Raw genomic sequence first — 16,827 nt, forward strand, 5'->3', positions numbered from 1 at the left:
AAAGATAATGAATGCTATTAGTTGTATGTGCATACGAATTTGCAAATTATATTTAGAAAAAACATCATGATAGATGACTACATCTATATCTTCCTTGTAATTTACACCTCTGCTAACTTATATGTCAGTCTACAAAAGCTAAGAAATGAGAAGATCCAAGATATACATATAAATTTATATATAAATTCCCTCAGTCTGTAGAGAGAAGAAATACATTTGAGGAGTCAGTATAGCTGTATTTCTCTCTCTTACAAGAAAAGTATTATTAAATATATTGCTTTGCATTTATGATACACACATTAAAATGCACGTTTACTAGGCTCCAAGCACCCTTTAGCTTGTTATTTGCAAAATGCAGAATCTTTCCTCTACAGCCACATTCACACATTTTCTTCTCCTGTTTCTCCATGGAAAACTTGGTAATTTATAATTAATATACTTAAAATTTCTTTTTGATGTGAAGGGAGGCATGTTTTTAAGAGCAAGTGAGTCAAAACAACAAAAAGCTCTGAATATCCCAATATCTGCTTTTTCCTTGTGCTGCTGTTTTGCTCCTTTGATGAGCACATCCACTTGCATTAGAGTGTCCAGAAAGAGGTCTGCTTTTAGGGGGATCTCCATCAAGGACCACTAGCTATAGAGCAAACTCCTGAGCTCTGCAGGTTAGGGGCTGATCAGAACTACGTGAAGCCGTATGCAGCACATGAGCCAGGGTTGTCTAGGGCCTGACTGAGACTCCTGATTATTCGTAAAGAATAGTTCGGATGAGGAACCATCTAACAGAAGTATTACTATACTTAATGATGGTTTCATTTATTTTGGTTAAACAATACCAGAAAGTTGGGTTTTGTTTTCATGCCTGTTGTTGTTGTTTTTCCTGCCTTTTTTGTTGTTGTTTTAACTGATGTAAATCAAATTAAACAAAAATTATAAATACTGTAATCTTTTCAGGAATTAAAACCTCTTTTTTAAAACAGACTTCTTATATCTTGGAATTTATACAAGAAAGCTGTAAAATTTTTCTTCAACATAGCGGGAGAAAGAAAATAGCATATACTAAGTGATATAAATCATAAAAAAAAATCGTTTAAAAATATTTTTTTATTAATTTTTAGTTTATTACTAATTCTTTTTGTTCCTATAGTCATCAGTTTTGAGGAAACAGGTTCTCTGTTTTTCTTGGTTAAGTAGTCAGCAGGTAGGTGCAACTGTTGCTGTCACATGCAAATAGTGCCTACAGCCTTTCTAATGTGATTTTTAAAATATTTGTATTGCAGTCAGTAGCTTTATGATATAAAATGTAACATGGCTTGTTTGAGGAAAGTTCATGGTGGTCTTATATTTGGACTGCAGAAGGATTGTTTGTTCTAAATGTAGAGCAGGTGCTTTCAGTTATTATTCTATAAAAATAATACAACATTAATTTGACTCCTACAAATTTGCATGGAGATTAGTATGATAAATAGCATTACAACTATATGCTTATTTTGTTCAGGAAGGATACCTGTGGACTTTATATCATTAGGTTGCTCCTTGATATAAGTATTGAATTGTGTTTTGAGTTTTGTATGGGTACTGATGAAATGAGTCAAGTGATTTTTAAATCCATTTTTCTCATCTTTTTGGCAGGTATGATGCAAGTTTGCGCTCTGTACCTCCACCAGACTTCGGGGTTCCAAAGCTGCATTACTTTGAGGACTGGGGAGTGGTAACCTATGGAAGTGCTTTGCCAGCTGAAATCAACAGGCCTTTCCTTTCCTTCAAGTCAGGAAAGCTGGGAGGACGTGCAATATATGATATTGTTCATAAGAACAAGTACAAAGAGTGGATCAAGGGATGGAGGAACTTTAATGCTGGTCATGAACACCCGGACCAGAACTCCTTTACTTTTGCTCCCAATGGTGTACCTTTCATAACAGAAGCTCTGTATGGGCCAAAATATACTTTTTTTAATAATGTGTTGATGTTTTCCCCTGCTGTGTCCAAGAGCTGCTTCTCCCCATGGGAAGGGCAGATTACAGAGGATTGTTCTTCAAAGTGGCTTAAATATAAACATGACTTGGCTGGTGACTGTCAGGGACGAGTGGTTGCTGCCATGGAGAGAAGCGGGGTGGTTTTTATCAGGGGAGAAGGAGTGGGTGCATACAATCCTAAACTGAAGCTGAGAAAATTGCAAAGAAACCTCATACTTCTCCATCCTCAGCTTCTGTTGGTGGTGGACCAAATCCACTTAGAAGATGACAGCCCCTTGGAGGCAGCAACCAGTTTCTTCCACAATGTGGATGTGCCTTTTGAAGAAACAGTTGTTGATGAGGTCCATGGAGCATTTATTAGACACCGTGATGGGATATATAAGATGTACTGGATGGATGATACTGGCCACAGTGAGAAAGCTACCATTGCCTCAAGGATGTATCCCCGGGGCTACCCTTACAACGGAACGAACTACGTGAATGTAACAACCCTCTTGCGGCACCCCGTCACGAGAGCCATTTACCTGTTCATTGGGCCCTCCATTGATGTGCAGAGCTTCACGGTCCGCGGAGACTCTCGGCAGCTGGATGTTTTTGTTACCACCAGTGAGCACGCCTATGCAATTTACCTGTGGACTGTTGAGGAAGGGCCCCGCTCTGCCTTTGCACAGGTTATTGCAGACCGCCAGAAAATTGTCTTTGACCGAGCCTCTGCCATTAGGAGCTCTGCAGTGCCAGAAGTGAAGGACTACGTAGGGATTGTGGAGAGGAACCTGCAGCATTTTAAGCCAGTTTTCCAGCAGCTGGAGAAGCAGATACTGTCTCGTGTACGAAACACAGCTAGCTTTAGGAAGACTGCTGAGCGCCTGTTGAGGTTTTCAGATAAAAGACAGACAGAGGAGGCCATTGACAGAATATTTGCAATCTCACAGAGGCAGCAACAGCAGCGTGGCAGAGCAAAGAAAAATAGAAAGGTAGCCAAAGGCTACAAATTTGTTGATGCTGTTCCTGACATTTTTGCACAAATTGAGGTAAATGAAAGAAAAGTGCGTCAAAAGGCACAGACTCAAGCACAAAAAGAGTTGCCTGTAGATGAAGATGAGGAAATGAAAGATCTTTTGGATTTTGCAGATATCACTTATGTGAAGCACAAAACTGGAGTGTCAATCAAAGGCCGATCAGGGCTGGCACAGATGGTGACAACTGCTCGAAGTAGCGCCCCATCAATATCAGCCTCTTATACCCGCCTCTTTCTCATTCTCAACATTGCTATTTTTTTTGTCATGTTAGCAATGCAGCTCACGTATTTTCAGAAGGCCAAAAGACTGCATGGCCAAAGATGTCTGTATGCAATACTTTTAGTAGACAGCTGTATATTATTGTGGCTGTATTCTTCCTGTTCTCAGTCACAATGTTAGCAGAAGATCTCTATTAGTCGACCAGTTTATGGTCATATATGTCTATGCAAAAGCATTAACCCTAATAGGGCCAAAGTTTATGTTCTTTTTTTTTCTGAAACATTCCAAAAACAGCTGGGGAAAGATTGGTTTCAGACCAGAAAGGATTGACAAATAAGGCAGGCAATGAATTTCTCAGAAAATTAAGTACTTAATAAGTACTCCTCCTTTGAGTTTTGAGTTGGGCCTCACATCTGAGGGAATATTATGCTTTGTTCATCAGAGTTCAGTAATGTAAAGTTGTAATTAATTTTTGGTGAGAAGAGCCCTCTTAAGAGATTTGTTTCTAAGGGCTTCCTTTTTATACGGAATTGGATTTGAATTTAGTGACTTTTCATTCCAAGCTGCTATGGATGTCTGTGGACATGCTCTTAAGAAAAGGACATTTGAACACAAGTATGCAGGGCAGATCTTAGCAGTAGATTTCACTTCCCTCTGCCAGACCAAAGAATACTTCAATGTGGGACACTCCTGTATAATTATTTCAGACCCTTTTATCATGTCATCTCTTCCATGCTTTACAATCTGGCATGGTAGGAGATGGGAATCCTGTCAGTACTTACCAAGTGAGCGGCACAATGCTTAGTGGGCAGTAGCAGAAGGCTGTTTCAAAGTATAAAGGAACACAATTCTCAGGAAAAAAAAAAAAGGCATTTTTTCTTTCAGTCAAGTTTAGACTGCAGAAGGATGAATGCTGTAGTGTCTGTCCTCAGTTTTACAAGGCAGGGTTTCACAAAAGTTTTCCATAGTTTCAAGTGCATCTTAGCAGGGAAATAATGCCCTATATCAGTGCTCTTCCATATGCAATTGTAAAAATGCAAAAAAATAATAAAAATAAAAAATAAAAAACACAAAGCAATCCTGTGGTAACCTCAGCAATTGCCAGTATGGAAAAAAAAAAGGTATTAAGGAAGTATTTAATGTCTTTTTTCTGTTCACATGGCTAGAAACAGAGGACAGTTAAAATTGCGTACACTCCACAATAAAGCACCGTCAAGAGTTCTGCAAGCTCTTGGTGGCCCCTGGGTCAATTATTTGGGGATTAGTGGTAAATGGAATCATGTGGTTTATGACAAAAATAAGTTTGACATCTCCACATATGTCCCCTTCTGTTAATTAAACTGATTTAAAAAAATCATAGCCCTTTGAGAGAAGGAAAACTCTATGGAATTGGGGCATATCTGTACGTCTTTACAGAAAAACAATTTTTCCAGTACATTTGCTAAATAAAAACATTATAATTGCCTCTGTGGAAAAGATGTTTTTCTTTGATTAAAATACTTTTCCTGGTAATTGCAGTAAAGACTTTGTTCGACCATGAAACTTTATTTCATTTTCTTTGCGCCCATTTAAGTATCTATTATCTACATTGCTATTTTTAAACCTTCTGTGATTTTATGTATTGAAATGTGTTGAGCTTTTCTTGTCTAACATCTTCAGTGAATAGGTCAGAATATTTTCAGTAGGTTCCAGATACTGAGCCAGTTCTGAGCACTGTATTCACATACAGAAGCCCTGCTACAGTCTCCAATGCCTTGATTTAGCCAACAAAATTTGATATTTAGTCTGGACAAAGATGTAGGACTCCAGTTAATTTCTGTTCTGTCTGTAGTCAGTGGAGAGAGCCTTCGGATTGCTAGTCTACCTAAGACCTGAAACACCTTCAAGACCCCTTTCCCTACTAATTGAAAACGGCATGTAAAGTGGTTAATCACATATTTCAAATCACCCAGTTAATTGCTTAAGGTGAAGGAAGTTGAATATGGGGAATGTCGCTCCATATAGTTCCATGTTGGACAGATTGGAAATTAGGAAAAATTTCTTCTCAGAATGAGCGGTCAGGCATTGAAACGGGTTGCCTGGGGAGGTGGTGGAGTCACCAGCCCTGGGGGTGTTTAAGGAAAGGTTGGGCTGCTTAGGGACATGGTTTAGTGGGTGATATTGGTGGTAGGAGGACGGTTGAACTAAGTATCTTAAGAGATCTTTCCCAAACGTTATGGTTCTATGTTTGTGGTAGTGCTATTTATAGGCAATGACGGAATGAAGGGAAATGAAATGTACTAGTCCATCCTCCTGAGTGGAAGACCAGATCTATTTCAGCATAAGTGGGAATCTGAGGGTTGTTCCAGCTTGTGCACGGTTTGCACCTGATACCTCTTTCTAAAAGATTTATGAGTTACCTGAGTATGAGTGTTGTTACTGGCCACCCTGATTCAACTTACACAGATATGATTTTTAGTCAGATAGGGCAGGTAAGCTTTGCTTCAACAAGTGATGAAGCCCATAATTGTTGTGTATATATTTCAGACATGAAAACAATCTCTTAGCTATTCCTTTCCAGGCCAAAGCCCCTTAAAGGTGCCTCTCCAATGGCCATGTAAGTTTTGTTTCCATTCTTCACTTCCATTCTTCTCCCATCTTTTGTCTCTCATTCTGTAACAAAGATCATCATTTGTTGTAATGGAATTTGAAGCAAATGAAAGAACAGATGTTTCTATGATGTCAGAAACCGTGAACTTGGGTTGCGGGCTAGAAGTGTCTGTGTCACGAGCCAGGAAGAAACAATTCATGCCTTCAGAGGGCGACATGCACTGAAAAATTTGCCTGTGCATTACCAGGAAGTGTAATGAGGAGGAGCCAGGCACATGGGATCAGCCCAGCTAGCCCTACTGTCTGGTGGGAGTGCGGAAGAGGTGTCCTTAACAGGACCGTAAGGTTGTCCTTAAGGTTGGTGCCCTTAACACTTGATGACATAAGAGAGGTTGCTGTGCTTGCCTTTGGGTCCTTGGTCTGAAATGTAAGACAGAAGCAATCACAGTGACCTCTATGTCCCTGGCAGAGGCACTTATCACAAGTTTCGCTTGGACTGGTTGTAATGAACAACAAAATGTCATTGAATGGTATCCAGTAGCAAAGTTATCTTTCACTTTCTATTTTAAATGGAGTCACACTACTGAAGTGTTTCCCGCACATGCCTCTGCTCCCATTGCTGGACTCCCTCTTTTTGATTTCTGAAAATGTTAATTTCTGCGTCTCTGATCACAGGAAAAAATGGCTATTCTATAACTGGGTGTATATAGAGGGATTCCTGTATTCTTAAGAGACCCTTCTGACTTCTCTCAATTTTTGTTCAATACTTGCTGGTCTATCACATGCATTTGTTTTAAGGTTGTAGTCTAAATTATTCTGAAGTTAGTTCTATGGGAATTCAGCTCACCAGTAGCTGTGTATATGTTTGAGGGCAGAATCTGGTTCTTAGATTTTTACGTGATTTTTGAGATAACTAAAAACCGAGTGTGTATGTTATATGCATCATTGTGACCAAAGGAAACAAAGGAAATGGAGCACATTACCTCATTTCTTAAAACTTGTAAGATCAAAGTTGATGTTGAAGTATTATAGTCTGAAATGTATCAGATTCTTCTGTTGGCCTATGTATTTTCCACTAATGAACAGTTTTTTCTTAGTGTTTGAAAGCAGGTAATATTTGGAAAATAGCTGTATTTCTGCACCAGGAGGCCATTACAATCACATTTATTGGGTCTGTAAAAATCTTAGTTGGAATCAATTAGTTGGAATCTTACTTTTGTCTAACTTTAATCCCTTTCCTCTGTCTACTCCATTAAAATTCAGCAGGATAACTTTAAGCCAGTTAAGTCAGACTTGGCTAATGAATACAAGATTTTATTTTCTGTCCTTCTACAGTGGATGACTCCAGGAGTACCCTGCAGCAGGAGGCCCATGTAGTCCACTGCAGGATATGTCCATACTGTCCTCAGTACACAGCCTGTTTTCTAAATGAGTTAAACCTTGAAACAAATAATGTCAAAGCACTTCAAAGAAAAAAAAAAAAACAGCATCAGTTTTTCTCCTGATAATAACTAATACAGATGAGTGATTAACTTAACTTTTTGCTTGCCTTGGTTACTACTGTAGTCAACAGAAAAACTAGTAACTTCATAAGAATTCACATTTTATCTTCACTTTTCAATGAATCTGAACATGACTGCAGTAGCCATGAGATACTAAGCAGTACATGAATTCATATATACAGGGCCGTATCCTCTCTGCTTTAGTTCACTTCAACAAAAATAGCAAGAAAACAACAGAAATTATTCAGGCTTTGTGGCAGTGATGTTATTGTGGTAACGGAATTAAGCAGCTAATTTCCACAGATTTGTTCTTACTCAAATGTCCAAAAGGCAGGAAAAAAAAAAGCAGGAGAGATGCTGTTGTCGTGCATATAACAGTGCTCTCCCCAAGAATGCCTGCAATGCTACCAAAGTTATTGTGGTAATCCTCATTATACTAAAAGACAAATGGTGGGATCCTAATAGTCCACCTGGGTCTTGGTGGTGCTGTGAAAACTGTGTTTTTTCTCATCTGTTCTCAGGTAAGCTTTAACTTTTTTGTGATAAATTATTTAAAATTCCATGTAAAATGAGTCAATGGGTTATATCTTTAGAAAAATATAAGAATATATACTCTAGATCTTTTAACAGAAATAGTCTTTAGGGTAACTTTACTCTTGGAACTGGCTTGAATTCATAATTCTAAGAGAGCGGTTCTTGCTTTGAAAGATACTGTTTGAATGAAGGACAAGTGATTAAGTAATGCCTGTTGGATAGCTAGATAGATATAAAACTGCCAGCTTTTTAGAACTTGAGTTACTGACAGTTGGAATATCCAGAACAAAAAAGATGTACAAGCTCAATAGGAAATTTTTATCATCACCCTATACCGTGGCTATTTGGTGCTAAGAATATTCTGTTTATTTGTCCTAATTCCTTGTGTCGCTTGACCTGCAAGCCACTGTGTTGCCTTCGGTTCTTACCAAAACAAACACAAAGAGGATCTGTGAATTTAAAGAGAACAGCTTCAGCTCTTCCTTGGCAGTTAGTAGGAGCATAGTCTTGTGCTCAACAGCTGATCTGCAAAAAGGCACCCTGGATTTTACCCTCTGCTCTAACTGTGACTCACTTAACTCATTTATCAGGCCAGCAAATTGGTTAATACTACAACATTTAAAAGGATACTGCAGTCTTCAAAGTTTTAAATACAGAATGTCTGATGTTTGAAAAGGGATGAGTGGATAACCATTTTAGGATTGCTTACTTTGGCTTAAAAACCATCAGAAAGCAAGCAGTCTTACTCTTCTAGCAACCTGAGCTGAAGAATTTAACTAGCACAAATCAAATTCATTGCTTGCATTCGATAGCATGCTGTGGATAATATAACTGTTACGGATTTAATCTTTTAATCCTGTTGCTTCCATTCTACACAGTGCTGATCCTCATGATTAGTCTTAATCCCTGGCAAAAAGAAACACAAATTCATGGTGTTTCTCCAACATTAACATACATTTGTTCGCTAGTTGAAAGGCATTCTGCAAGCAAAATTGGGAGGTGGAATGATTCTAAAATCATGAATGTAAAATGACTGGTTTTCTACTTTGTCTTCAGAGAGGTTGCAACACAGCAAGCTGGGAATGCTGCTCTTACTCAGCAGCTTACTCTCATGCTTCTGTAACAGTAAGTTATATGAAATCAGCCTGCTGCAAAGGAAAGTAGGTGCTCAGCATATGCATATCTTTTTCTCCCTAAAGAACAGGATCATTGGGAGTAGCTGAACTCTTCAGGACATGCTAAGGAAGGCTAGGTCATTTTATGACCTAGCCAAGATGCTAAAGTAGTTACAGTAGGCCTTAACTGATAATTATGGTTTAGAACTAGTTCGCTTTTCTTGTGCTTGTCTTCTGTTACGTGGCCTAACCCTTTTCCAAATAATGTAACTGTATTCCTGTGTTTACTAAGTTTGTTGGGTAGTGAAGGTGACTATGACTGACCTATTGGCAATGATTGGACACCGCTTCCCCAGTCAGTAGTGAATAGTATGCAATAGTTTAGCCTTAAAATGTCATATATCTTACTCTGCCTCAAGGGGCCAGGGCTCTGTAGGATACTCCTCCAACCCAGCTGCATGAGAATCTGACTATGAAAGCAGAAGTGGTAAGTGGTGAAAAACAGTCTTGTAAATCTCATGAAGTTTCCTCTGGTGGACCTAACTGCAGGCTGTTAGCAATGGGAAAATGGACAGAGGACCAGAGTCCTTGAGAGGGCAATTAAATAACGGTGGCTTTATGTAAGGTACAGAAATACAGAAGACATTCAGTAATGCTATAAAATACTCACAGCTGGAAACACCTTGCACATAAAATGACAGTGGTGATGATGAAGTATTTCAGCATTACAGAATAAATGGGGGCAGACTCAGAGACTTGCGAAGTTACTGCCAACATAAAATCTAGGCAGCTGGGAAGGTTCTCCCCTTATGTCTCATCTACCATTCTTTCATTTTTAATCATATTTTCCTATTAATGAATAAATCTCTGCTAGCTACAATATTTTAGATTCTCTGAAGCGTCAGGACAGCCTGACAAAAGGACTAGCTGCTTATAACAGGGAAGTACTGAAAGCGCCCCCAAGCGCTGCTGAGTGCAATGGAGTTCACCCTTTAATGCATGCCAGATATAGCCACCATACAGTCTGACTGAGCTGGTACATTTCTGGCAAGTGAAATTGAGTATTTTGAAGGTATGGGATGAGATCAGTTAGAAAAACTATAGTCTTCTAAACTAAGAAGAAATAACAGCATCCTTTAACAGGAAGATCAAGTCTTCTCTTTAAGGGTCTGGAGGTGGTGGCATTTCTTTGCATATTGTGAAGACCATCCGAGTCTTTCAAACACCTGTTTTCTGCCTTGTGAAAGATATGTGATGATTTCACAACCCCCCAAACAAGGTAAAATGTGTCTTGTATTTCAGATGAATGTGAACCTACTGCGTCAGCCAAATATAGCTATTTGATGCTATTCTAATAATATCTGGGCTTAGATCTGTCAGAGACACAGAATTTTTGTCATTTTCAATTTTTTAGTTCTGTGTTGAATCCTCAAAATTAAAATAATTAAAAAATAAATTGTCTTCTAGACCAAGGGGAATTCAGTAGGTTGTTTGTTTGTTTGTTTTTTCATTTATATCTTTCTCACTTGATTGCCCCCAGAGAAGCCTCTGAACCTACTGGCATAACTACAATAGGTAGCTATGTGTGGGAAACTTTGAATGGGATAGGGTCTCATCTCTTGCACTGCCCTTCTGTTAGAAAAAATCTCTTTACGTAATACAATTTGGGCAGCAAAGGGGCCCAAAATGGGAAACTGAAGGCAAGGGAAACGGACATACTACCATGAACTGAAGAACCATTAATTAAATTGGGTAAAATAGTTAATTAGTTCAAGTGTACAAAGAGGGGGAAGGATTAATTGAATGAAAAATTACGGATTTTTGTAACACTTTTTTTGTAGCATATAAAACATATTTTATAGCATATAATCAGACAGCATTAGGCCACACACATTGGAAGAGCGGAACAGGATGAAATCTCAGCTGTTCAGCAGTACCAAGATAGCACGATGCGATGGCATAATGTGAAGACAGCAAAGACATGAGGAATAAAGGACATACATATGAGACTATAAAAATGTTTAGGTTTTAATGTGCTCATAATTGCAAAAGTAGTTTTATGGCATATCATTTTACATAGTAAGGGAAAAAGACTGAGCTTTGTTTTCTTGGAGCTGACTAGTTGGCTGCTCAGGGTGAATTACCTGACTACAAATGAGCTAACTCTATAATCTGCACACTAGGGCCTCTTGATTTCTCCATAAAACCTGACAACTTCTACCTTTCTAATCCTATGAAAATATCATATATTTTCTTACAAGCTCAGCAAATATTCCACGGATCACGGCCAGTACTTACAGTACTGCACAGACTGGCTTACAGCGTATATAGACTGTAGGTTAATGTAGGCTGAACAATAAAGCCCTCAGGCAGCTGGTTGCTCTAGGCCACATGATTTGGTTACAGGAAGTTCACTGTCCAGAAACAAGACTCTGTGAACCTGTGGTGTTAAAAGAGCAGCAGGAAATAACAGCAAGAGAAACCTGGTGCAATGGCTTGTGTGACAGCACCACAGCTCACCCCCTAGGGCCTCCTTCAGAGCTGTGCTTGGTTTTGCCATCCTGGTTCCTGCCTACCCACTAAAATTCTTTTTCAGCCAAAAACTGCTAATAAATGTAATGTCTTAAAATACCAGAATGTCTTAAAATACCAGAATAATGTACACAAATGCTTGTAAGCTGTACATGCACAGACACAGTGCTACCTCTCAGGCTGCTGCTCAGCTAAGTATTAGTATTATTAATGATTTATGTGGTGCCACTGAGCTGCATGACAGTTCACAAACAAGTAAGGCTGGTTCAGTCATAAAGCCAGAGTAACTTCCTCAGTTTCACAAACCGAGGTAATGGGCCTCCAGGGGAGGTCAGTCCACCTGGAGGGTAGGTGCAGAGCTGTGTGCAGACAAGACTCCCACTAGTTAAGCATTAATTTCACCTGGAAAGAGACAAAAAGTGTTACAAGAATTTTCCTAGAATAAAAAGACTTTTCCATCTGTCTTTCTTAACTGGGAAGTGAGAAATACAATGCTTTCTTTTGAAGAAACAAGTCAAGTTGTTATAAAAATAAAACCTATTGGCAGTGCTGTGGTGTTCAAGCTCTATTGTGTCCATGGCTTTTAAGGTTAATAAAGTGAAGAGGAAGTTGAGCTTGATAAGACTAATAACAGAAATCTGGGACAGGATGGACCTTCACAGGAGCAGCTAGGAAAGAATGATTTGCAAAAACAAAAGCAATCTTTTGCTAGACCAAAAAAATAGTAAATGTCCTGCAAGAATAAATAAATAAATGACCCACTGCAAGGATTTACTAAGATGAATATAACAAAATGAGCTATTGGCAAAACCCTTCAGCATGCATGAACACACACACTTGCTGTATTCAAGACCAATACTATACATTTGATACAACTGCAGAACTAGTTGGACTACAGCTTTTTCCACCCAGAAAATGTCTGAGGAAAGGACAGAATTTAAAACATTAAGGTGAAACTTGATAAAACGTTCTTTTCATCTGACTTCTTCATTTTAATAAAGCATATATCAAAATGGAAATGTTTCAAATTACAAAAATCACCAGTTTGTTCTGAAAATATCTGGTTTCTTTTTCATTCTAGCCTTTCTTCTATCCCCCTTGGAAGGCATGAAATTTAACGTGAATCAATGCAAAAACAACCGTTAAATTGGAATTCTGCATTTTTAACGGAAAACTTTCTGACCGATTGCCAGCTAATGCTTTACAGCTGTTTGTGGAGAGACAAGTGTTAATTTAGAGAGCAAGAAATAGCTGCCCTGGGAGAACAATGCACTGACAGAACCGGATGCTAACAACAGCCTGATCAGGGGGCTCCGTGCTCTCTCTGTCTCTCCAGCTTCTCCACCGTGGGTCTTCTCCAGCCCCCCAGATTCCCGAGGCTGCCCATACCCCCTGGGGAGCCATCACTGCCTCAGCCTCACAACTTGACTCATAGCACAGGCATTCCCTTCCTTCCAGCCCGGGTGGTCTCTCCTCTCCCACCTCTTTCTGCAGTGTTTACTGGAAACATTTTGCTCAGAGGGGAGGGTTAATCCTTTTTCACATGGAGCTCCCTTCCCTTTTCCCAGGAAGCTTGCTTCTGAACTCATATTTTATTACAGAGAAACAAAAGAGCTAAAATTAGACATAGAAAGTGAAGTAGCAGGGTTCCTTGGCTGTTGTCTTTACCATGCATGAACTTTATGTGCTTCTGATTTCAGGCTTCCTTGTTCAATTGGTGGTTCTCAGATGCAGCTGTGTCCCTGCCACCACGAGGAGGACAGTACCTCCACAGCGATTTCACCTCCATGCTCCAACCCAATGCACAAATCTCTCAGAGCGTGCAAAATCCCGCCTGGGAGGGTGGTGAACACAAAGCTGATAAGCTCCGTTCACTGCCATTAGCTCCTGTCTCCACCATAAAGCCAAACACAGCCTGACTGCCAATTGCAGGAGACACAGACAAGCGTCCCATGTAATACAGGGCTGTCTGAATGGGGGTAGGAGAAGCAACCACAGTGAACACCTGGCAGCGGAAGTGGAGAAACATCACCAAAGCACTGATCTATTAGGAACAAGGAAAATATTTTCACTGTTGTCTCCTCTACATTGTTGCTGAAAGATATGGAAAGGGTCTGGGTTCATTTGTGAGGGTGTTATCCTGTGAATCAACTTTAAGAAGTTGTCTATAGGAGGTGATAAGAGGTACCTTTTTGCTGGTTGTGTGGTTCAAATGGCCATCTGTCTGACTTTTTTGATTTTCTTTATGTTTTTGTTTTGCAGTGCTTAGGGCATTAAAGTGGCTGTGGCAGCAGCCCAGGCACTGCAAAAGTGTCACCTTCAGTGTGGTGGGAGGAAATCCAGAGCTTCCATTGTTTTCTCTCGTCCCAACACATCCAACACTGGTCCAGACACAATGAATTCTGGTTTTGAGGTACACTATCCATTGTCTCCAACTGGAGGTAGCTACTAATAAACCCATCCATGGTTTTACCCATGTAGGGGCAGACATTAGTTCTTACAATTTATGTAGAGGATATTCATGTTGAGTTTGAGACATGGGAAAGTCAATCAATTAAAAAAAAAAAAAGAGGAAAGAGAACTTCTTCTCAGACATCTTTTCTGAAACTTTGAAACTTCCTTATCTTGTTCCTCGTCTGGTAAGATGTTTAAAAAAATTATAATCAGCAGGGTTTTTTTACATTTGTTTTTCCAGAAACTTGAATTTGAGTATTTTTCACAGCAGTATTTTTTGTGTAAAGAAAATGCAGCTGTCCTAAATGCATTTTTTTTCAGAGCAAAGGTTTTTATTGGTAATAATGAAAGTTGCAAAATGAAATGAAAAAAAGTACTTCTGGTATTTGTACGGGGCAACTAAGTAGAAACTATAGCGAAGAATGAAATTAGTGTATACATACATTAACATGATGTGAAATGGTGAACAGGAAGGTGGATAAAGGAGATCTGATTTGGTTCTACTTGGATTTCAAAAACATATTTGACAAAGTGCCCTGCAGAATTTAGGAAAAAATAAAAGACCAGGGAGTTCTGAAGTGAGAAGAAAGGTCTTCAGGGGTTTTAAGTTTTCTAAAAATTGCAAAAAGTAGTGCATCGGTACTGTGAGAATAACGCTTAACAATATTTTATGTGACCTAAAAGGGTAAAAATCAAGGCAACAATATTTGTTAATAATATGAGGTTGTTCTGCAGAGTTAAAAAGAAACTTCTGGTTTAAAGAACTGCAGATATAATTTACTAGGTTGTCTGACCAGAAAGCAAAATGGCAGGCGCAGATTAAGTGGTGATGAAAGAGAAACCCATTCCTACCTTAATATATAAACTGATGGACTCTGGGCTGACAGAAATTACTCCTCAAGACTGAGGATTTTTTTATATAATACAGATCTCAATAAAAGATCAGCTCACTGCTTCAAAGATGATCAAAAAGCAGTCAATATTCTAGAAACTGTTACAAGGAAATAGAAAAATAAATAACATCAATATGCGGGTGTGGAAAACTGTCATCCACCTTTAGTGCACTGCAAATCTTGTATGCCCCTCCATGTCCCTTCATGTCAAAAAGGTTACCCAAATCCTAGAGAATGGTTGAGGTGACAATATGGATAAAAAATAGTAGGTATACAGCCCATCAGACAAAGAACAACTAATTTTACTACAGGTTCCTCAGCCTGAAAAAGAGGGGGATATGATGAAAGTGTACAGTATAAATGACATAGAGAGACCAGGTAAGGATCAACTATTTTCTCTCTTCCCCTGCTGGGACCTGGGGGGCATCTAATGGGGTGGTGTCAGGTTTGAATGAACATGATTCATCCCAATTAAACACATTTGCTACACAATGTTGCTACACAATGGATGTCAAGATGTGTGCTTGGTTTAAAAAAGCAACTGGACAAAGAGGAGAAATATCTCAACAGCTGCTGGGTGCGAGGGAAACCCCTGAAATGCAAATTTTTGGGGTGTAAATGCATTCTGGAAAAGTACTGCAGCTTGCTTTCTCTGTCCTTGTGCTCCTCCCCGGATATTTACTGTAGCCATTCTCAGCAAGAGGTTAGCAGACTAACTCAGCCTTCACTCTGTTTCAGTCCAGCCAGTTTAGCTGGTCTGCATGATTATTTTTTTCCTTTTTCCCTCAAAGTTCAAACAATTTTTATGCCTGCAGATAATAACGAAGTAAAATCTCCTGCAGACTGAGGCAAGTACGTCAGGTGGTGGCACATTTTCCTCCTCCATAGCAGCAGCAGCAGGAGCTTGGTGCTGAGCATGACACAGCTGGCACAGCCCAGTGGCTGCCAATGCCTCTGGTGCCTGCTCTGGTGCCTCTGTGCCATCTACTCAGCTGCCCAAATTGCTGCTCACCTGCAATACCTAGGTCATATCTTTAAATAAAGGAATGAATGATATCTTTTGTTTACATCTGCAGGTTATCATGTTATACATCCACAAACCCTTTTTACCCTGCATAAAATGTAGGGAGCTGTACACTGTGTGGACATTCACAGTCACTTGGTAGCCACACTCTAGCCAATTGTGTTTAGAAAACATGTTTTTCCTTATCTTGCCTATTTTATGTGTTCTGAGTATGTATAAAAATATAGGACAACTCTTTTATCCAGTAGCAGAAAGGCAAAGATTCAGCTGTGTCCCACAAGCATCCTCTGCATCACCATCTTTCCTGCAGTTCTGCTGTACTCACACGTCACATCAAACCTAAGACTGTTCTTCATTAGCCTTAGACTTGTGGTCTTCCTTTTATTTAGCATCACCTCTCTAAATCCAGAGCTTTGTTCAATGCCTTCAGGCTTACTGAAGCCACAAGGATGAGGGCTGATTGACATCCAGGTCCCCTCATATATCACTGTGAATAAACATGAGCAGAAACACAATCAACATTTCTCTCTCTGTCTGTTCCTGTTGCTTTTTTGGCTATTTACTCTGGGTGTTGCTATAGCAGAGACTGTCCATGCAAACACTGAAGTACTATTGGTGACTATCCATATATTGGAGGCAACTCAGCTCACAATCTCATATTACTTGTCACTCACAGAAGTCTTTTGAATCTTCAGGAAATATGCATGGTGATCTTTGACACAAATGTGTGTTACCACTTAAGTCTGTTCCTGGAGGATAACAGAGAATATATATCATAGAATCACAGAAAATCCTGAACTGGAAGGGACCCAAGAGGGTCATTGGGTCCAGCCCCTGGCTCCAAACAGGTCTACACAAAAATCATACCATGTATCTGAGAGTGTTGTCCAAACTTTTCTTGAACTCTGTCAGGCTCAGTGCCATGACCAATTCCCTGGGGAGCCTGTCCCAGTGTCTGACCACCCTCTGGGTG

At 39.5% G+C, this 16,827-nt stretch overlaps 1 protein-coding gene across 7 annotated transcripts in view; it reads left to right on the forward strand.

Moving 5' to 3' along the window:
* The window catches only part of LOC310896699 (dermatan-sulfate epimerase), a 202,226-nt gene extending 197,504 nt beyond the window's left edge, over nt 1-4,722 (forward strand). For all 7 annotated transcript variants that reach the window (XM_083829313.1, XM_083829307.1, XM_083829310.1 and 4 more), the window contains one exon: nt 1,630-4,722. In XM_083829313.1, the coding sequence (XP_083685439.1) occupies nt 1,630-3,391 (1,762 nt within the window). In that variant the 3' untranslated portion in view covers nt 3,392-4,722. The remainder of the gene's footprint in view (nt 1-1,629) is intronic.
* Nucleotides 4,723-16,827: the final 12,105 nt, after the last annotated feature.

This window comes from Anser anser (genome assembly GCF_964211835.1).
Source record: "Anser anser genome assembly, chromosome: 3".
Classification (NCBI taxonomy): Eukaryota; Metazoa; Chordata; class Aves; order Anseriformes; family Anatidae; genus Anser; species Anser anser.